Source organism: Syzygium oleosum, unplaced genomic scaffold (genome assembly GCF_021117445.2).
Source record: "Syzygium oleosum isolate NSW1041296 unplaced genomic scaffold, Sole_v2.1 Sole_v2.03, whole genome shotgun sequence".
Taxonomy (NCBI): domain Eukaryota; kingdom Viridiplantae; phylum Streptophyta; class Magnoliopsida; order Myrtales; family Myrtaceae; genus Syzygium; species Syzygium oleosum.
Genome location: NW_026607487.1, coordinates 12,020,039 through 12,042,261, shown reverse-complemented (window position 1 = coordinate 12,042,261; position 22,223 = coordinate 12,020,039). Strand labels below are relative to the sequence as shown.

At 41.2% G+C, this 22,223-nt stretch overlaps 3 protein-coding genes and 1 long non-coding RNA gene across 6 annotated transcripts; 1 reads left to right on the top strand and 3 right to left on the bottom strand.

The window, feature by feature from the left end:
• Positions 1 to 1,532: 1,532 nt before the first annotated feature.
• LOC115670704 (octanoyltransferase LIP2, mitochondrial) lies at positions 1,533 to 3,909 on the bottom strand. The gene is made up of 2 exons (XM_056309123.1): positions 3,696 to 3,909; positions 1,533 to 2,402 (listed from the first exon to the last, which is right to left on the bottom strand). Exon 2 carries the CDS (start codon positions 2,398 to 2,400, stop codon positions 1,690 to 1,692), a length of 711 nt encoding a protein of 236 aa, XP_056165098.1. The 5' UTR covers positions 2,401 to 2,402; positions 3,696 to 3,909; the 3' UTR covers positions 1,533 to 1,689.
• Positions 3,910 to 5,936: 2,027 nt separating this feature from the next.
• Positions 5,937 to 12,302, bottom strand: LOC115670703 (uncharacterized). The gene is made up of 8 exons (XM_030592032.2): positions 11,896 to 12,302; positions 10,077 to 10,186; positions 9,669 to 9,725; positions 9,267 to 9,566; positions 8,582 to 8,829; positions 7,502 to 7,808; positions 7,143 to 7,416; positions 5,937 to 6,534 (listed from the first exon to the last, which is right to left on the bottom strand). Exons 1-8 carry the CDS (start codon positions 12,283 to 12,285, stop codon positions 6,280 to 6,282), a joined length of 1,941 nt encoding a protein of 646 aa, XP_030447892.2. The 5' UTR covers positions 12,286 to 12,302; the 3' UTR covers positions 5,937 to 6,279.
• A 1,090-nt stretch (positions 12,303 to 13,392) lies between these two features.
• On the top strand, positions 13,393 to 18,790 carry LOC115665631 (protein EMSY-LIKE 3). Of its 3 annotated transcripts, none has more exons than XM_030587478.2 (10): positions 13,397 to 13,992; positions 15,713 to 15,915; positions 16,005 to 16,114; positions 16,235 to 16,472; positions 16,581 to 16,763; positions 16,865 to 16,933; positions 17,404 to 17,649; positions 17,730 to 17,798; positions 17,880 to 17,943; positions 18,452 to 18,790. In XM_030587478.2, the coding sequence occupies exons 1-10, from the start codon at positions 13,965 to 13,967 to the stop codon at positions 18,508 to 18,510; spliced, it is 1,269 nt and encodes a 422-aa protein (XP_030443338.1). In that variant the 5' UTR covers positions 13,397 to 13,964; the 3' UTR covers positions 18,511 to 18,790. The 3 variants fall into 3 exon arrangements, with proteins under 3 accessions (XP_056165335.1, XP_030443338.1, XP_030443339.1); XM_030587479.2 differs by having other exon boundaries at positions 13,398 to 13,992; positions 18,455 to 18,790; XM_056309360.1 differs by lacking the exon at positions 16,865 to 16,933 and having other exon boundaries at positions 13,393 to 13,992.
• A 50-nt stretch (positions 18,791 to 18,840) lies between these two features.
• Positions 18,841 to 21,966, bottom strand: LOC130137641 (uncharacterized). The gene is made up of 2 exons (XR_008816005.1): positions 21,490 to 21,966; positions 18,841 to 20,720 (listed from the first exon to the last, which is right to left on the bottom strand). It is a non-coding gene; the product is annotated as an uncharacterized LOC130137641 (long non-coding RNA).
• Between the last annotated feature and the right edge of the window lie 257 nt (positions 21,967 to 22,223).

Genomic DNA, 22,223 nt, shown 5'->3' with positions numbered 1-22,223 from the left:
AACATGGCAACGAAAGATCTGTGGCTACTTCCCATGGCAGTGTGGTCAGAGAAACGACTGGAGGTTCAGAAGATGAAAGCTAATTGCCGCAGAAGTTATGGTAGTATGTCTTCAAGCTTAAGAAGAAGCGTTATATAGATCCAATCCTTTCTCTTTTTTGAATTATAAACGTGAAAGGATCTTTATGATAGTCAAAGGCTGGAATAGTTCTATCCTTAATCAAAGCTTCCACTTAGTATTTAAAAAATTAGTATGAGGATGAAGAGGAATAGAATATACGCAAATGGACTCAAAAGAAACCACATGAAATCAGGAATCAAATGCATATCAATATCTGTGACTAAAGAAAATTGAGCAATTGGCTTTACAAGCATAATATCAAGGGCTAAAATATTTAGACAATCATGTGACTCCTTATTTGACCAGTATAATTCCCATCCTTTGATAACAATACTTCTCTGACATCTCTGGCCAATTTAGATGGTTGAGCAACTTTTCTCATGTGACTGATCACATGATGAGGCCAAGCCAGTAGCTTTATTTTCTATCCTCTCTGTATTTGGTTCTCTAAGTCAAGATGGCAGCTAAATCTAGCTTGTTGAGCCTGCTTCTCAACTTAAAAGCCAAAAATCTAGCCACTCTCCTTTGACTCTTTTCATACTTCTCTCCAAGTCTAGTCAATTTGCCTTACACTTCTTTTGGTTCTTCTCGGTGGGTATCCCCCTTCGTGCAAGCTTCCCCTGAATGATCAATCTTCTTTTCCCTTTACACTTAGCTGGCTTGTCAGCCATTACCGTGTTTCTTTCTACTCATTTATGCGCTTTGAACCTGCTCATTACCTTTGCGCTCAGACATGGATTCAGCTGCCCAACATCCAAAAAGAAGATATTCTAGCAGCCCCACCACCATAGTTACTTTGTTGAGAGAACAATATTGTACAATCACCCCATTTGTACTGATGTTTCCAAGTATTCACATCCCAAATGTGATCACTTAAGTTTGATTAGCATTCAGAAGTTCCTCGTGTTCATTTGTAAAAAAGGATGTAAAGAATGACACTATTAACCAGTCAACCTCCTGGAGCTGGATTTTAACAGGCATTGCGAATCATTCATTGGCTGCCGGGAAATATTCAATCTACATGAAAGGAACAGATAAAAGTTTCTTATGGCCGGTAACTTTTGAGGGATTTTGGCTCAAATTAGGACTCTATACGTATTTTGGTTAACCCAATATGTAAGAAAAAATTGTAACTGCAAGCATCTTTCTATTCTGATCACATAATAGCTGTGTAAGCATGAAATGCCATGGTTTGTCAGCCCTTTGTCTAGGATCATATGCTAGCCACTTCATATACAGTGCAATTTGCTAATAGCTGAGTCATTCTCATAAAAACAATGATACAGAGAATGCAGTGTCGACTGCCGAAATTCTTTTTAGAGAGCTAGTCAGTTTCCATTCTAAATAGACAAAAGAAAAAAACCTCAGGCACAACAAATCAGTAGAAAAAAGGTACCTCGAATGTAAATATATCCACCAGCAACAGCACCTATTTCATAACGAATCAGAAGAATCATAGACTCATTTTTCTTGGGAATAAATCAAAGGACATTTTGTCTTGTTGGTATGAGGTTGTTAGTTTACATGAATCAAAGGCCTTAAAACTTTTGATGGTGCTTTTATGACCCTTCATCTAGTATCCCCATCATCACCACATAATAAAGACTCTTTGTCCTTTGAAATAATGCTAGTATAGCCAAATTGTGTCACAAAACAAGAAATTAACTGATCTTCAATCACTTCTTCCGTGGGAAGCACCATGTCAGTCTCCCTCTTCAACGACGTGACTTCTTTATCCTCAATTCCACAAGGGACAATATGCTTAAAGTAGTTCAAATCAGGATTAATGTTGAACGCCAGCCCATGAGAGGTGATTCCATTCGATATACGAACCCCAATGGCACCAATCTTTCTATCACCAACCCAAACCCCAGTCTCACCTGATTGTCCTCGGCAAGCCGTCGCACCATATAGAGATGCTAATTCAATCATAGTCAACTCAAGTTTTTCCACATATTTTCGAGCACCAAGACCAATATCACGGAGAGAAATGATGGGGTACAAGATGGCTTGATGCGGACCATGAAATGTAATGTCTCCGCCTCTTTGAGTGTAGTAAAGTTCAGCTCCCATTTTTCCAAGGTCTGACTCAGTGACTAGCAAATTATGATCCGTCCTTCTTTTCCCAAGGGTATAAGTGGGCGGATGTTGCAAAGACAATAATGTGTCTGGAATTTTATGACTCTTTCTAGCAGCAATTAGTCTTTCTTGGAGCTTGAGTGCGTCCAAGTAGTTGACAATGCCCATTCTACAGACCTCAATGATTCTCGCCGATTTCATCCCTAGAAAAAAAAAATGAAATAAGAGAACTTAGATCCTTGCATGCGATCAACAAATGGCATCAGTTCAATTACCATGCAGAACCATATAGTCCGAACTGTCAATCGTCCACAAACTAGAACAAAGAATAGAAGCACACTCATCCCAAAACCAAAACGAATGAATGATTGAAACTCACTTCTCTTTATCTAACAATTGCAGGAAAGGTCCAACAAGTATGTCAATTGCCTTGACGGAATTAGTGCAAAACTACAGCCGCCATGTATATGCCATGCTTTATTATTGCTAGAAAGATTTTTTTTTTTTGTTCGAAAGTTTAAATTGACACCAGTATATTAAGTCCTCAAAACCCCACTAAGCATACGGCCCCATTAATTTGACCCCATCATCTTTCATTTCTAAGCTGAAATTGTGACAAAGCGAGAGTAAAATACCTACAAGAATTTGCTAATTTTTACTCAATGGGGGGGAAAATAACCATATAAACCCAACCAAGGCGTAAATTTGAATTTGAATTCAAAATATAGTTACCGCCATAAGGAGATTACATCTCATCATATTCCCAACTATCATTATCATTGTATTTCGAATTTCGAAATTCACCCTCAGCACAAACTCAAGGCATAACGTTAATCTTTTACACGCAACTGTCAACTTAGGTCCAGTTGATCTTCAAGTATTTTGAGGTTTTCGTCAAGCTTTCAGCCAGAGTAAATCAACTAAGAAAGATGCAGCTTGATGTCAGAGATGGGCATGGAGCTCTCGAGTCAAACTGCAGCAAAAGAGCATACTTTGAGTTAATCCCACCCCCCATTAAACTGTGCCCACTGTCCTAAACATCCTACTTCTGCTCATCATTATTCACAATTCAAACCCATTGGTCATTTTGACATGTCACTTCAGCTCGCATAGTACAATCTCAAAATCCTTTTCTCTCTGTTTTCCATGTTTTTTTTTTCTTTTGGCTAAGAATCTCATTTCCTCGCTCGAACAGGGAATGACAAGATAAATAGGCTGTCTGAGGCATTTCATCGAACACGTTTCGTAGCCCATCAACATTTAGAGTTCCCTCTCTCAAATCTACCGTCATATGTACCATTCCCACTTTGGGTAACCCCTACACGAGGCAGATACTAATTCTTTGCAATCATATGCGCAGACTTGCACTCAGTGGAATCGGGTAATCACTCAATTCTGCCAAAAGTAAGAAACTTTCACTTGCGAATCAGCAGTTGCACAAGAAAGAGCGTTCGAATGAGTGAGAGAGAGAGAGAGAGAGAGAGAGAGAGGTTTACTTGTTGGGTATCACATCAACCAGGAGCGCAAGCTTCCCTCAGACCCACAGAGCAGAACGGCGAAGCGAAACTGAGAGCTCAAGAGCACAAGGATGAGCCCATCTTCTTCATGGACGTGGTGGACTAGTATCAGTACGGTTTCTTCGAGTTGACCGATGAGGGGTGTCCATTTGCGCTTAGATTTGCCTAACGAGGAGATCAATTAGTGTTTTTTTTTTGTAGATGAGGAGAGTATAAATCAGTTAACAAGTAAGAACACAGATTGAACCCTCCAGCAAAATCTAATTCGAAGGGGGGGTTTGAAACTGAGATCAAAATTTTTATCTTGGACTCAAAAGTAATAAGTCGTTCCAATTCGAAAGTAATAGAGAGAAATTAGTAACACAACCCTCCTAGCTTTTAGGTAATTGCAAAACCCGTGCTCAACTTCGCTCTGTCAAAACAAACGCACCCTTAATTTAAACTGTCCTTATTTTCTTATACTCTCTTACTAAATTGAACACCAACCTTTACCCTCACGGTGATTCATTCGATACTTTCCCCTCTTATTTTGCTAGCACATTTTCGCCACTCTCCAAGCATATATTTGTCGTGCCGTAGCGCCGCATTTCCCTAGAATCCATCTATAGCGCCGAGGGACGTGTAGAACTTCGTAACCAAAAATTGGTAACTGTAAAATTCTCATTTAAACAGAGTAGAGATAACTCATTATGCAATGTAGCAAATGGTAAATTTTTCACAACAGCTCTCTTTCAATTTTCAGGCCGCCAAAAAAAATCAAGAGGCCAAAGTTGGGTACATTTTCTTTTTTTTCCAGCAATTTTGTAGGCAAACTGTATCTAGTTTGAGGTTTTCGTCAAGCTTTTGAGGTGCAGCTTTTGAGGTGCAGCGATTTTGATCTTCAAGTATTTTGAGGTTTTCGTCAAGCTTTCAGCCAGAGTAAATCAACTAAGAAAGATGCAGCTTGATGTCAGAGATGGGCATGGAGCTCTCGAGTCAAACTGCAGCAAAAGAGCATACTTTGAGTTAATCCCACCCCCCATTAAACTGTGCCCACTGTCCTAAACATCCTACTTCTGCTCATCATTATTCACAATTCAAACCCATTGGTCATTTTGACATGTCACTTCAGCTCGCATAGTACAATCTCAAAATCCTTTTCTCTCTGTTTTCCATGTTTTTTTTTTCTTTTGGCTAAGAATCTCATTTCCTCGCTCGAACAGGGAATGACAAGATAAATAGGCTGTCTGAGGCATTTCATCGAACACGTTTCGTAGCCCATCAACATTTAGAGTTCCCTCTCTCAAATCTACCGTCATATGTACCATTCCCACTTTGGGTAACCCCTACACGAGGCAGATACTAATTCTTTGCAATCATATGCGCAGACTTGCACTCAGTGGAATCGGGTAATCACTCAATTCTGCCAAAAGTAAGAAACTTTCACTTGCGAATCAGCAGTTGCACAAGAAAGAGCGTTCGAATGAGTGAGAGAGAGAGAGAGAGAGAGAGAGAGAGGTTTACTTGTTGGGTATCACATCAACCAGGAGCGCAAGCTTCCCTCAGACCCACAGAGCAGAACGGCGAAGCGAAACTGAGAGCTCAAGAGCACAAGGATGAGCCCATCTTCTTCATGGACGTGGTGGACTAGTATCAGTACGGTTTCTTCGAGTTGACCGATGAGGGGTGTCCATTTGCGCTTAGATTTGCCTAACGAGGAGATCAATTAGTGTTTTTTTTTTGTAGATGAGGAGAGTATAAATCAGTTAACAAGTAAGAACACAGATTGAACCCTCCAGCAAAATCTAATTCGAAGGGGGGTTTGAAACTGAGATCAAAATTTTTATCTTGGACTCAAAAGTAATAAGTCGTTCCAATTCGAAAGTAATAGAGAGAAATTAGTAACACAACCCTCCTAGCTTTTAGGTAATTGCAAAACCCGTGCTCAACTTCGCTCTGTCAAAACAAACGCACCCTTAATTTAAACTGTCCTTATTTTCTTATACTCTCTTACTAAATTGAACACCAACCTTTACCCTCACGGTGATTCATTCGATACTTTCCCCTCTTATTTTGCTAGCACATTTTCGCCACTCTCCAAGCATATATTTGTCGTGCCGTAGCGCCGCATTTCCCTAGAATCCATCTATAGCGCCGAGGGACGTGTAGAACTTCGTAACCAAAAATTGGTAACTGTAAAATTCTCATTTAAACAGAGTAGAGATAACTCATTATGCAATGTAGCAAATGGTAAATTTTTCACAACAGCTCTCTTTCAATTTTCAGGCCGCCAAAAAAAATCAAGAGGCCAAAGTTGGGTACATTTTCTTTTTTTTCCAGCAATTTTGTAGGCAAACTGTATCTAGTTGCAGCAAAGACTGAAACGACAGAAAACAAATGAATAACAAGGAGATCTCTCCTACTATATAAACCAATCCCGATCCTCAACAAACAGAAAACCAGGGAACGGCTATGGCACATACTTTCTCCAGCTGCAAAAACAAATCGGACTCGACTGTACTATATACAACAGGAAATACTCGGCATCTGGTACTTGCATGTTTCGGGACAAAGCAGCACGGACTCATGAAGAACAAGAGAGCATGCAAACGCCAGGCCGATATGCCCAAGCCGGGGGAAGGCGAGCGTATTTCTCCATGCCTGGCTGCTCGTCGTAGGGTCTCTGCATTAGCTTAAGCAGCCTCCGGACCTCTCCGAAATCACCCAGTTCGGCCGAGTCGATTGCACTCTGGCAAAGATAGTTCCGGAGGACATACTTGGGGTTCACTGAATTCATATGAGCCTTTCTCTCTTCATCGGACACCTCGCTATTGACAAGCTGATAGTGGACACATGAATGTTAATTTACCAAAACAAAGAGCCTGGAATATGTACTAGTGTAACAAGATAAGAAAAGCTAAATGAAATGCAGATATCCATGAGGAAAAAAGCAGGTGCCTATGGAAGAAAATTATGATGCTGGAATGGCTAATTCTCAGAATACAGTATCCAGCAGTCCCCTGTCAATGATATGCTTTATCAATGACGACGACTTTAAATAAGAAATTTTCTCCATCTATCGAACTTGGAAGGAGCCAATGTCATAAGTATACAGGAAGAACTTGCAGTTCAATAACAGATCAAGAGAGATGCAGATGCCCTACATTGCACATACAGGTTTTGATTCATTAAGTTCACTCTGAACAGTACTCCTATTCTTAGTAGTCTAGAAAGTTATGCTTAATCGTAAGGCAGCAATTTATTGTACGTCCACCAATCGCACATAACGAGTCTGCCAATACACTTCAGACAAAAGCAAGATCAATACTAGTTCAGATGAAATGGCACATTTATGCAACACGTCCAACATGAGCAGATGACAGCACCCTGGACAAGTCATCTTCACAATGTGGAAACTATGAGGGAAAAGTCGATATATCATTCTACCTCCTGTATGTAGATTTTCACCCAGCTGATCCATGCCTCCTTCCGCTCCTTCCCGATATCGAGTAGAACAGCCTTCAGTGGAACCAGTAACTCATCCTCTGGAATGCTAAGATCGGCTTTGATATTTGCAAGTGCCCGAAAGAAATTTGTGTAATCAACTTTATCAACGGCCATATTATTAAGAAGTTTGCTAATTAACTGTTTATTGTACTTGGGGAGGCCAAGTTTTCTAGTCATTATGCCTTGATATTCATCCATAAATTTGGTCCCATATCTGCAGTACAACAAATAGTCTAGAATGAACAGCAAGTTGACAATATTATATCCTTCAGAGAAAGAAAAGTGAAGACAAGGTATACCTTTCCATGGCATAGTTTGCCTCCTTGTCATTAATCAGCTCAGCAGATGAAAGAGTTGAGACAAACTGCGCAATATTCCATAAACCAATATCAGGCTGATTTGCGAAACAGTATCTTCGCCCTGGAAGATCTGTGGTATTGGGTGTGTAACTTGGATCAAATGCATCCAGAAATCCAAAGGGACCATAATCAATGGTGAGCCCCAAAATGCTCATGTTGTCTGTGTTCAGTACACCATGTGTGAAACCAACACCCTGCCATCTCGCGATCAAGGAAGCAGTACGTTCAGCGATGTCCACTGCCCAAGCTGACATCATTGACAATTCAGATCAAAAGAGATATTAGCCAGAAATTCTGCTAACCTTTGTCTAGAAATCCGTAGGGTGAGTAAAGAAGCATTAAGGTTGCATGTTATGGTGATAGCATCATCACCAGAAAAGGCAAATTCTTAACATACTCTACAACTCTAAAATAAACAAAGGATTCGAATCCCAATCTCGTGAATCCTGTGAGACAAAAAATTGGTTGTATTGTCCTTGACATCAACTAAGTTTTAAGAAGAGTCAGTGTCCTATGCAAATTAAAAGCTGCTGTTCAAGGGCCAACCACTTATCATATTTCATCGTTACAACAAACCAAAATCCTCATTACATCAGCAGCAATACATCAGCAGCAAGAGATGAATTTTGCTCCAAATAATGAGATGACCAAGGATCAAGGCAGTACATAGAAATTCAGAAACTATATAATTCACGCCCATCTTCTATGTAGAGTAAGATGCTATATTAACAAGATTGATCCCCTCAAGATAAGCTCTTAAATTCATTCTTTTTTAATTCATCCATATTGATTGGGAATTGCAGCGGATAGATAGGCAGAACTACAATACCAATTATAAAGGACCAAAGGACTCGCTAGCTTATACAACATACACATTATTTGTACAAAAAACAGTTAAGTACTCAGGAGACCTTTATCACTTAAAGAAAGAAAAGAATCATAAGTTATTCATCATGCATAGCAAAATATGAACAACGGTTATGATATAGCAACTGAACTGAGTACTCCAAAATAAACTACCTGCATATTTGTTTGAGGTCAGATCCACAACTGTCTGATCATCATTGCCTGTGCTGAAAGACAAGCTTTCACTTCTACTCATGTTTTCAATATGTGGGAAGTGATATCTTATAGCATAGTCAGCCAAAGCGCGAACAATGCCAAGGTCCTCTTTTCCTCTCGAAGCATGTAGTTGATAAGAACCAAAGCGCAAAAAGGATTGAGCAACTCTGCAAACAATTGCACCAGGTTCATCCTTGGGATTTCCACTGGTGTGAGAATCGAGAAAGTTAAAATCCTGTCCCACTGAATTCCAGAAAAACTAACAAATTCCATGTAAACTGCATTCCTGCATATGCATACACTATTCTATATAACACACTTGACCAATTTTACACTCCAACTCTATTTCAGAGGGAATTAAGATCAGGCATTAGATTGGATGATTACATTAGCCAAATTGCTCATAAGCAAAATTTAATGACATTTCTCACGTGCAATTCCAGGACAACCATGAATAAATGCACAGAGGTATTCGATCAAATGAATAAACCATCTGCTCATTTGTCATCCTCGGTCCACAGGATCCAAATTCATTCAGATTTACTGATGCATCGCCGTAGCAATGAACACCGCTTCCCGTTTTCGCTATCGAATGGCATATATGAAAAAACATCTACATGATGGAAGTTCAAGATGAACGTACTCATAAAACATGTCTCGAGTAACTAATTTCCCAGTTGTCACAAGACAGAGTGCACGAGTGGTGGGGATTCCCAGACTGTGCATTGCTTCACTGCAAAGGAACTCTCTGATGCTGCTACGCAAAACTGCAAGTCCATCAGCAAACCGACTGTAAGGGGTCTTGCCAGCACCTTTCAGCTGCAGCTCCCACCTTTCTGATCTTGAATTAACAATCTCCCCAAGAGTTATTGCCCTACCATCGCCCAACTGACCTGCCCACATGCCAAATTGATGGCCTCCATAACACTGAGCATAAGGTAAACTGCAGCAAAGAAAAGATTGGATAGGATGAATGAGCAGAATATCACTAACAAATGACCTAACTGAAATCGGGAAGTGATCTATAATTCCCAACAGCACTTACGCTCCCACCAAAAGGGCAGCACCAGAGAATAAAAGTGGAAAGTCTGATCTTTGAAATCTGCAACCATGAATAACTCAATTAGCCCAATGAAAAAAGAGACTCAATCTGAAGCAAGAAACACTTCCAACTTATGAAAAAGGGAATAAAACTGAAGACAAAGCTGAAATCTAGCTCTCAACAGAACAACAGCAAATTGATCCTATTGAAAAATAAAAGCATCCTGCACGAACCACATTGGGTGATGAAGAGATGGTACCGACCAGAGACATTATCAGAATTGTTAAACTTCTGTTCTTAATTCTAGGAAAAACTTTTCTTTACAGGCACAGAGATTTCTTGATCTTGTTTTATCCATCACACGAGTTCAGATGTGAACAAGAAAAAAGTGCGCGAGGGGAAAAAACTCACTCCTCCAGATCCAAATCAAGTGCCTCAGCAACTAAGTCTGACCATGCAACAAGTTGAGGATTTTCTACTTCAGCCGATGGAGATACTTTTGTATAGCAAGCATGCAATACCTGCACTTACAATGAAAAAAAGACGATGCTAAAGGGCCAGCAATAGAGCGATTTTTGGTAAATTAGCAAATACAGACATTCCCCTCCCTCCCTCCCTCCCTCCCTCCCTCTCTCCCTCTCTCTCGCACACGCACTGGCATGTTTGGTAAAACCGAAAGTTAAATGTTGAAAATCTAAGCATTAAATTTACTTTAAGTGCCGGAAATGAAAATATCGTTTGATAATATCTAAATATTGAGTATTGAATGATATTATTCCTTGCTAAATATGGAATTGTGAACATTATTGTTAGGTTTTACACCGTTAGCAATGTAATAGGCGAGATTTATTTTCCTATTCCAATGCCTTTTCTATCGAATGAATTAAGTAACCCATCCTTGCTTGGCAAACTAAGTGATTTTTTAGTTTAATTGTATTCTTTAAGTCAAAACTATTTCTAGTTATCAAACGTGCTCAGTTTTATTTATTGATGAAGATATTAAATTTTAACACGTATTGAATTATCGAACGGGCTCTTAGTACTAAAACTTCAAAATTCACGTTCACAAAAAACTGCCTGTGTGACAGAAAACCAAGATTTACGGCTTGTTTGGGGCAGCTTTTTAATACTGAATGCTTGTTTTAGGTGGACGTCATGAAGCAACAAATGGCTTAAAGCCAATCTTAGACAATTAGACTCCTGTGTTCTGTTCCATTATCTATCAGAATTAATGCCAGACTGATCAGCTGCCATCTAAACTGAACTGCATTTACTCAAGAATGCTAATAAGCCAAAAAATGATCCTAATACACGAAAAAGATACTGTTCATTTAGCTAAACAATCAAAGTAGAAGCTTGAGTGCATAGTGTAAGTTGAAGAGAAGTTATATAGTTCTTTTGCAGATATATTCCTCCAGCCATTTCTTGAACCTACCCTCCTACTGCAAGGCTGCTGCCAAATTTCTCTGCTCTCTCCTGCTCCTAGTGTGATTATACACTCACAAGACTAAGCCGACCATATTTGATCACTGCTAATCATAGAGTAAGAAATTGAATAAATATTTTTAAACCGCATGCATCCAGTAGCTAACTCCTAACTTACAGCAACTTAATTCAGCACACTTCAATCTCCTACTCCATCAAAATTTCAAGTTTTGACTAACAAAAATTCCCATCTCGCATGGTGTATTCAACCAAGCGGTAGATCATACCCACGTGCTTCTGAGTTCTAATGAATTCACAAAATCAAGCCCGGGCGCACAAAAAAAGAATTTTGAGCAGCGTTTCAGCCTCAGCATCCTCCTGTTTTGCGATCCAAATATGAACAAGCAAGGAACTTTAAGAGATGCAGTACGCATTTGGATCAGTCTGTGTCGTCATATGTTTCAGAAAACTCATTACTATGGTGGCAAGGGGTATTGCTAACAAAAGCAAACACTTCCCACACCCTATCATCACCTTATACCCTCCTTACATTTCCCTGCTTCTTGATCTATATCCATCTCCAAGACACAAACTCCGAATAAATGCTAGCCAACTATTCAAATAGACATTCTGACGTCGAGAATATGACTAACCAAAGAATACTACCTAACTCGCTACGCCTCACCGTTCTCATGGAAGCCCAGTTCAAAATTCCCTTTATTACTATCGGTCAATCTGCAAATCACCGGACGCCCAAGTGCGCAACCAAAATCAAACACCGAAAGCAGGACGCGCAGACCCAAACCTCTCGCGGAAACGTGTCGGTCCTCGGGTCCCCAGGCAACTCCCTGACGAAGGAATGGTCCCAGCTCAGATCCTCCAGCTTCAACCCCTTCTTCCTACCCTTGTCCTCCAAGCTCTGATCCCGCAAATCCCGCGTCACGGACTCGACGGCGTCGGCGTCGGCCGCGGCCGCGGCCGCGGCGGCGTCGTCCGGCGAGTGGGGCTCCATGGAGACGCGGCTGCCCGGCCTAGCGCCGCGTGCGGCGGAGAGCCACCCGGCGAGGAGCGGGGGGCGGAGGCGGCGGGATTTGGAGGCGGCGGAGGAGAGGGAGAGGCAGAGGGGGCGGAGGAGGAGAGGGCAAGAGAGGGAGAGGGGGGTCTTGAGAGAGAGGAGACGGAAATGGGAAAGCATTTCTTCCCCCCTCCTCCCCTCTTTTTTAGTGTTCCTTTTTCTTTGTTATTGACCGGCGCTGGATGGGATGGATTGATTCTTTGGAAGGGCGGTTTGGGTCCTCGGCTTCCGCCTACTACACGTTGGTGTCGGCCGATGTTCCAACGTTGAAACGTGGCAACATCGTATCGGCAAAAGGAGAAGCGTCGATTAAGCCGTTTTCGCGAGAAATAAATAATTCATAAAATATTATTATCATATGATTTTAAATAATTGATTAGTTAAAATAATTTTATTATCGATAATGATTTATGTGGGGCTTTTTTTTTGGGAACGATAAAAATAATTTTTATTTTTTCTATTTTGTACGTGACAGAAACAATTATTTTTTAAGAAAATATTTTTTTGAATCGTTTATTTTTCGCGAAGCAAACATGCCCCGACTTTAAATTGTTTTTCTGATTAGAAAGAGAGCAAATGTACTGAGTTCACTACGCAAAGGCCGCCTTCTTTCGGTAAAGTTCGATGATTCTTATTTCTAGGCTATTTTCTAAAAATAATACCGTTAATTTAATTTGAGAAAAGCAACGAAGCAAATCGTTCCTCAAATTAAATAGCAGGCGCGTGCTTATTTTTGGGGATATGGTAAGTGGCGACTTGCTATTGCAGCTCTCCGTTAGACTTTACCCGTTATAATGTCCCTCTTTTTTATACGTAGTAATTGTCCTTTCATGTGCTGGCCTCAATTAAGAGTCCCGCGTATGGCAAAACATAAATAATAATAAAAGCGAACCGTCGGCGCAAACACATTGGCAGATCAATGCGAAAAAACGGGGCCTTTGCTATTAAAGTTAGCCCGCGAGCTTCATATATTTCAAACCTGCAACCTTGCGAAGAACCGCCGGACTTCTCCACCGCCGACGAACGGAACGAAGTGCTTGCGCACCTTTTTTTTCCGATCGCCAAATGCTACCTTCATATGTGCGTTGTGTACCTATGCAAAATAATTTGGACATGGCGTCGAAATAACCAGGTCATTTTCCAAACCGAACGCGTCTCGACTATGCCCTATTTGCAATCTCGGCCCCTCGGGAACTGGCTATTTGCAATGTGGGGGGGGCTCCCCATACTCTCGCGTCGCTGAAGCTGGGCACTGTCCGGAATCAAAACCAATCATTAACTGGAGAAATTAGGGCGCCAGAAGAGCCATTTGAAGTCCGGTTCCCTTCTCGACTCCCAGCTTCTTCGACTCCTCCTCGCTGAAGAAGAAGAAGAAGAAGAACACACAGACCCGCCCCCGCGCTCCCTCTCCCTCCCTCCCTCTCTCTCTCTCTCCTCGATCTTCCGTCTCGGATCGCGTTTCCTTCGCCTCTCCGCTCGCTCCTCCGCTCGCTACCGGCGCCGCGCGATTCGTCGGGAGATTCCGGCGACGGCCTCGCGAACCGCCGAATCGCTCCGCCCCCTCGGGTTCCGCTGTTTTCCGCGGCGAACGCGGCGTCGCAGTGCTCAATGGAGTGGATTGAGTGATTCGTCTCGGCGGATTGTCCGTGAATTTGCCTCCTCCTCCTTTCCGAAGCGTCGCGAGAGTCTCCGGCGGCTTCTGGTTGGTGCGGTTTTGTAGCCCTTTCGATTCGGTGGGAGAAGCGAGTTTCGGTGGCCCTTTTGTGTGTGGAGTGAGAATTCGGTTCGAACAGACGGCGATGGATTATGAATTGTCCGACAGCAGCGGTATGTATGATAAAGATCGACGCTTTGATTGTTTTTGTGCTTCTTAGGGTTCTTTTCGATCTTATAATGGCTTTATGTAGTGGTTGTTCTATTGATTTTGCTTTAAAAATTTTGAATTGAGATGGTCCCATGTACTCGATTAGAGGCAGAGGCCGTAGTTAGGAGCGTGGAGCTTCTTATTTGACGGGTTCGTTCAAAAACAGCCAATTGAAAGAAGTATATTCTTCAATTTTAGGTTTTTAAAGGATTACTTGGTTGAGTTTGAGCTAACTCTGATTTTGTCCAACTGATCTTGTGGTATTATGATCAAATTAAAAAGCTTGTAGCTTGGGAACTACTTTTATGATTTAATAACTTGGCCGTGAACTCGTTTCTTGTTAGATGGATGCAGTTGCCTAGTAGAAAGATTCGAGCTTATTTAGGTGCTTCTAAGTAGTCTGATTTAGATTTCACTTGTCGTGTACTGAGGTTATTTACCTTCTTTCTGGGAATCTCTCTTTTGCCTTTTGTTTGTGAGCTGATGGCTTGAAGCCTCTCCCCCAGCTTCCACTTATTTGAATGTTTGCTTTTTCTTAAGGGTCTTGTTAATGAGTGCCCTGGGACATTTGTTAACCATACTTAAGAAAGAAATAATTATGTTTACAATGCATTGATTGTGCATAAGATGAGGAAGATAGAACTTTGGACATGATAAAATTTCTTCATTTATATGTTTAACTAGTGCCCTTGGAGCACTCCTTAACGAAATCGTCGTATTTAAATCTTACCCTGAAAAAGTGGTTGACATTTTAAAGTTACCTGATTATGGATTTATATTTGAATGCTACAAATGATCCTCGTTGGCGTTACTTCATTAATTTGGTCTCTCTATCTTGTACTGTGGAGACTTTTGAGTTTGCAGTGTCAATTGTGCTTCTGCTATCCCCGACATCTTGATACAATTGTTTTTCTCTTTATTTGACCTTATTGATAAAAAAAATTGGTGGAACTTTGGTTTTTTTTTTTTCCAATATGCCCCAAGAAATGGCCTTATTGGTCATTTCTTGAAGATTATAGGAGTATATTATTTGGGGTTTTCCATGAATGAGGTGATCAGTCTTCAATACGTGGATTTAATATTATTTCAGTTTTGTTTTCTCGTCCTTTGGCCTTTGATTCCTGTAGTGAGGGTTTAGATGTTGCTGACAAACTTCTGAACCTTGTGCTTCTGATCCCACCAGACCTAAAAAATAAACCCAAGAAAAAGAACATCTACCTAGTGTTTTGATGCTGGTATATCCTATCACATCTTCATTCTCTTTCCTTCATTATCATCAGTTGTCATATCACCAAAATGGCCTACTTTGGTATTGATCAACATATGGTTGCAGCTTCCTGTAAACCTCCATTGGTCTGTTCTGTTCAGGTCCATCTAAAATCCTGCTTTTTTGGTGTCTTTACTTTGGAAAAGAGTGTAGGTTGCTTTTCCATTAAGCGACTGAGATTGCTGATACACTTGAATTATCAGATGAAGAGATGCCTTTTCCAATCAATGTCATAATCAGTAGCTTTTATCAGATGAAGGGATGATTTGCCCCATCTTAATGTTGCAATCAGCAGCTTATTGGTTTAACTCTTCTATAGATACTGCAAATGCACTACATCTAGTTTTCCTGTTCCTTTTGAAATTTCATCCTGACCCTTTTTTGGGGTGTAATTTGTAATCCTTCTTTGTATGCAGGGACAGATGATGATCTCCCTCCTACTCATAATAGGTTTCAGAGGGGGGCCAGAACTGCTGGCAACCCCCGGTCTAATTTTGTTGGTCCTCCTCTGTTGCCTAGCGTTCATGGCGACATGGAAACCCAGATCCACAACATTGAGCAAGAAGCCTACTGTTCAGTCCTTCGGGCATTCAAAGCTCAGTCTGATGCCATTACCTGGGTATCTCTCATTGTTCGTATGTTAATTTTTCTGTCTTGCTTGAGTTTTTTAACCAGGCTCAGTGGCTTTTTTCCCCTTGTCTTTAATAGGAAAAGGAAAGTTTAATTACTGAACTGAGGAAAGAGCTGAGGGTATCAGATGAGGAACATAGGGAACTTCTATCAAGGGTCAATGCCGACGACATGATTCGTAGGATAAGGTCTCATCTTTTGAATGACGTGATATGCTTGTTGCTAAGAGTAATGGATGAGCCATTTTCATGTAGATGATTCTTTTTTATTTTTGATCGTTCATTTCTAACTACTTCTTTAGCCATTAGGGAGTGGAGAAAAGCGAGAGGGCTTCAACCAGGCATGCTCAGTACATCCCAGCCTGTTCATGACGTCTTACCAAGTCCCACTGTTTCAGCATCTCGTAAGAAACAGAAAACATCACAATCTGTAGCTTCTTTATCTATGGGGGCACCATCTCCTGCACTGCATCCATCAATGCAACAACCTTCTGGATCGATAAAACGAGGACCTCACCCTGGAGCCAGGAGTAAGAAGCAGAAATCAGTAAGTTGAGAACTTTATGGCTCTTTTTTCAAGAATTTGAATAGATAAGTATTTTTTTCCTCTTCTTTTAATTAACAAGGCACCATAACTGCTGGATTGTTGATGAAGTCCATGCAGTACCCTTCTGCAGGTGTTAGCGCAAGGCCCGGTGCAAACCGGGGCTCCTTTCCAGCGAACGAACATGCTGAGCCAACATCTTATGATCCACTCATAGGAAAGAGAGTCTGGACTAGGTGGCCTGATGACAACAATTTCTATGAGGCTGTTATAACCGACTACAATGCAGCTGAGGTATTGTTTCCTAACTGTTGGATAGGTGTTGTTTCTTAGTTGTCGGATGTTTTTAGTGTTATGAGATTTCATTGATAATTAACCTAAATATTTTTCACTAGGGCCGCCATGCTCTCGTTTATGATATAAATACAGCAGATGAAACATGGGAGTGGGTCAATCTCAAAGAGGTAAATATGCTTCGGTAGAATTTGCCAGGAGGGTTAACATGCCATTTGAAGAAAAATGTTTAATTCACTGGACATTATGTGAAAGTTGATTGTTCGGATATCATGCACAGTAAATTTGACTAAATTGTCCTCTTGCCACGTTTCTTTGATAGTAATACATTTGTCCGCTGTTAAGGATATCGCTATTGGTGATTTACCTTTAACTGGTTTTTGGGCCAACATTTATAAGCTCTCTCTCTCTCTCTCTCTCTCTCTCTCTCTCTCTCTCTCTCTCTCTCTCTCTCTCTCTCTCTCTCTCTCTCTCTCTGTGCGCGCGCCCACGCGCTCTCAAGCACACACCGACACCCACCCACACACCCATATGGTTGTTGATGTTTCTTTAACTGATCCTGCTGTTTTACTTGTTATCTCTTCAAATCACTCGTGGAATTGGCGTTTCTGAGTATCATATTTTCTCTTCTCTCATGTAGATATCTCCTGAAGATATCCGATGGGAAGGAGAGGACCCTGGCGTATCTCGTAGAGGAGGCCGTCCTGGTCCAGGGCGCGGAACCAAAAAACCCATGACCCGTGGTGGTGGCGTTGCGGGAGTTGGAAGAGGTAGAGGAACCACAAAGGCTCAAACGAAGAAAGATGTTCCTTTATCGCAAAACGGCGTGGGAAAAAAGGCATTGGGGGATATTGAATTACTTCATACAGATACACTAATTAAGGAGGTATACGAATGACTTTAACGGATTTGAAGTTTGAAGTAGCTAACTTCTATTCTTGATATTTTAAGATATTAATGTGACAGGTTGAGAAAGTTTTTGGCGCAAGCCATCCTGATCCCAGCGAGATTGAGAAAGCGAAGAAAGTGCTGAAGGTGATGGCTTGCTTATCTTTTGTATTATGCGGTTTTATGTTGCCTCTCTTTCTCATCAACCCGTGTCTCCATAAAATGCAGGAGCATGAGCAAGCCCTAGTTGATGCAATCTCAAGGCTTGAAGATGCCTCTGATGGTGAAAGTGGTAATACCTAATTACTTAACCGCCATCTTTCATAACATAAGCAGCTTAGGTTAAGACCCCCCTCTGACAACCGCTGTAACTCACCCTTGTTGTACTCTATGTTTATACGACTTGTAGTGGCGTACGTGCTCTCTGGCTTTGTAAAAATCATGCGGAACATTAGTCAGTTGAATAAATTTTTGTCGATGCGCCCGAAGTGGCTCTTTGAAGTAATTGTAGAAGTTCTTCCTCGTATTAAAAATATTCTTCCCTTCTTCTCTCTCTACTACTTGACAATATCAGTAGTATTGTGTGAGATAGGACCTTGGTGATAAGGGTGGGCATTTAATACGATGCTACCTCTTCTTTTTGAATTGCATATGGGAAGTCTCGATTGATTACAGAACTCCATTTTTCTTTCGGGACTCATTTCTTTAGGCATTTTCAGCTGGGTTGATTTGCTGTTTTCTTCAAGTATTCGCCTTTTGGCTACTTCGTTTTACTTTTATCCTTGCTTTGCCTTCAAAAGCAGATGGTGGAGAACACCATAAACAAGGCCAAACGAGGGTGGAGGATGAGACAGTGTAATGGTATTGGTGGTGAAGGCTCGGGTGGTGACAAGATAGCCAGAGATGGTAGGATTTCGACTGATCCCCAGGACGAGGGCCGTGACATTTGATTGCTGTAGGCGTTTGCTGTATAATTTCCCCTTTATTCATTTAATCAGCATGTATATTATAGTTAGCCTGATATTCGATTATTCCCCTAGCTTTTTAACTTGTGAGTCTTGCAAATCGTAGTGTATCTGGCTGACCTATTCAGTGTACTCGAATTTGACTGATATCTAGACTAGTTTGTAATTTGTTTTCTCTCTCTCTCTCTCTCTCTCTAAGTAAAATGCCACTATTGCTCCATCTGGAACTACAAATGAAAGAATTACAAGCCATTAGATACACACCGAAGGAGATGGATCAATTCGACATGTAAAAGTTAGCTATCCATTCACTTCAAACTCCAAGAACAGGCCAGATTTGAGAGGTCCAACCGACCAACAGCCATGATCCCAGTGTCCGAGCAGCGTAACATCTTCCACTCGAGGTGGTTCCTTCTGCAATAAGAAATTCCTGAATGCGATTGTAACCCAGGAAAAGAAAAGAGATTACGCAAAACCTGTACTTTTGTTAAGCAGATTTCAACGGAATCATATGCAACAAACCACCTGCAAAGAAAGCTCAACCATAAAATCGATGAGATTCGCCTATACAGGGTTCTCCAGCCCACTGAGATGGCGTATACGGGCACTGGAGGACGGGTTACAGTACGGAGCGAAGCACAAATGGATCAGGAGCACTGTTAGATTCCGTCCTGTATTAGGCATTTGAATTTAAGAATGAGCATCGCATTAATAAAGCAAGGCAGTGAAGTCGCCTCACAAGCTGGTCCATTAGGGTGAACTAGATCAACTACTCCAAATGACTGCAGAAACAAGAGCTTATGCATAAAACCAAGAACACCTTAAAACAAATTGGCTACGGATTTGCATCTGAGATCATTAATAAAGCATAAGCAAATTTAACAGACCCATTGACGTTCCCTATCCACCCAATCAAACAGAGTCAAGGGCCCTTTCATGATGTTCAACAATATCAATGAGCCAAGCAGCAGTCCAATGGATCCATCACATAAATGCTCACCAAACCATTTTCACCTAAATCAGGAAGGAGTAATGTTCATGCAAATGTGTATTCATGGTTTCAACATTAGTGAGCAGACAGTGAGATTTCTGAAGCTAGAGGAAGCCGAAAAACAAAAAGGCAGAATTCTACCATGACAATATGGGCCGAACATCCTGCAGTTGGAAACTTACATCCAATTCACTGAAATTCTAAATGCTCAATACCTACATTGCAGCTGTAATATGTTGCGCCAATATCTTGACCATCATTTGCCAGATTAACCATACAAATTGGACCAGCCACCATGTAACTGTGGCCAGAACAATAATCACTCAAAAAGCCACACAAAAGGGGTCCAATCATTACATTAAAAGCATAAAATCTTCCACTCCTCCCTCGGTTTCAAATATTGGTTGTAAACTACGCAGTTCATGACCCTATGTTCCTACACAATAACATCAGAAGTAGCAAGACAAAGACGGTTTCTTAAACAGAGACAATGCGGAATGAGCATCAAAACAATCTGGCGATAAATAGGTGATGAGAGATAACAGGTAAATGGCACAATAACAAATGCAAAACAAGATATCACTGAACATGTCAAACGTCCCATTCCATTGCTTCCATGCAATAGAAAATTGTAAGTACATGCAATTGCCATACATAAAAAAATTTGAACAATTTAAGTATCGTTTCCTATCCTTGATCCATCATGGACTCGGAAACCGAATAAAAGCCTGTAATGCAACCCAACAAAACCATGCTAGAACTTAATTGGGCCATGTTCAAGATAGCTAAATGGAGCCATGGTTAGGGAGTACATAAAAACCGGAGTACATAAAAACCAGATTAAGAACTAACTCACAAGCGGACAAAAAGGCTAGAACTGAATTACCTTTTCCAACTTATAGCCTCTCATAGCATAAAATAATGTGTGTCAGAGGGCATGTGAAACCCCCGATGATAAGATATGACTTGTTTACTCTTAAAGTTTGAAGACCTGAGGCCCTGAGGCCAATGTTCGCTTAAGTGTCGCTTTTTGTCCAAGACCTTCCACCTTGGTAGAGTTTTCATACGCTTGACTACGTCTCTTTTGCTTTCAATTAAGCAAGATTATAGAAGCTACAATAAATAAATTTAGGTGCAGCAAACTATTGATGTATGCTAATTAACATTGGTTATGTAGGCTAATTAACATTCAGCATGGCGACATAAAACAAATAGGTTGAGCCCTCTGAGTTAGAAAGAACAACAGGAAGCAACATAAGCACGCAGTGAGACTCCAAGATGGAACTCTAATTGTTGCCATCTAGAAGTAGATAGAAAGCCCATTTACTAACTTAATCATGCAAACTCTCTCTTGTCCCTCGACAAAAACTAATTTCATGTAGCCAACCAGAATTTTAGTCACATCAGCGACATCAACAGCTATTACCCATCTTCCCTTTGGACGCAATCCTTATGCATTTCCATTTGATTATGGAGAACTTGCTAGTCTCGACCATCACAAACTTAGCCGACTATTTATCAAACAGTGCTAAACAGTCTACGAGTCACAACTGTACCACCTATCCAGAGCCCCCCCCCCCACAATGAAACTCACGAAGGAGCAAACCCTTAATGATCATCACCTCCTTGTATCCCCTCTCACGCATGGAAACTATTTCGTCACATCCAAAGCAGGGTTTCAGCGGCTAAAATACCCACGAAACAGCGATTAAAAACACATAGCGGAGCAGCTCAAACAGTGCAAACGTCCTAATCATCCGCGGATCTGCAACGCTAAACCCACGAGCAACTTTCCAAATCTAATTGCTACCCAGAAATTACACTTAGCCAAACATCTCGAACGCTGAATCAAATTTGAAGCTTCGGAGCGTGCGAATCAGACCTGCAGATGCTTCTCATCGGGCCAACCCAGAAGACAGCGATGGCTTTGAATTAGTTCTGAGCAGACCCAAATCCAGTCCAGCCGCAGCAGGGTACGACGACGCATGAAAGCTTCTCTCTCTCTCTCTCTCTCTCTCTCTCTCTCTCTCTGTGAAATGAGGTGAGAGTCATCTCCATCTCTAGAGCTTGTCGCCCGATTGAACGGGGCTTCCATGGATGAAATGCATGTTGATTTTGCAGTTTCCACTTCCAGCACATTGAATTGGCACGAGAGAGATAGAGAAGAGAGAGGGGGAGGGGGGAGAGGGTTGGAGGATCGGTACGTGTCGACTGTCGAAGTGACCGCCACGGAGATAAATGAACAGATCAAGTGTTAAATCTCATCTAGTTTAATATGTAATCTATGGATTATCTGTATCGTATAAATATACATTCATATAGTAACGAACTAGCCCGACGAGGCTAGGGAACATTCAAGCTCTTAGCAGGTTTTTAGGATGGTGAAGCGGCCGGAATGAATTGTATTGCACACCGAGCTGAGAAAGCATTCCCAAAATACGTGTGTGAATCTAAAAGTAACTCACATAAAGCCCTTTTGACGCATTGGAAAATGTTAAGCGTGCAAAAGTGTGTTCATGTATGAGTATAGGTGACCTTTTGGGAAAGTGCTCGCATTTATATCGTTAGACAAAACCCGATATGAAAAGGGTTAAAACGCATAATACCTACTTCGAA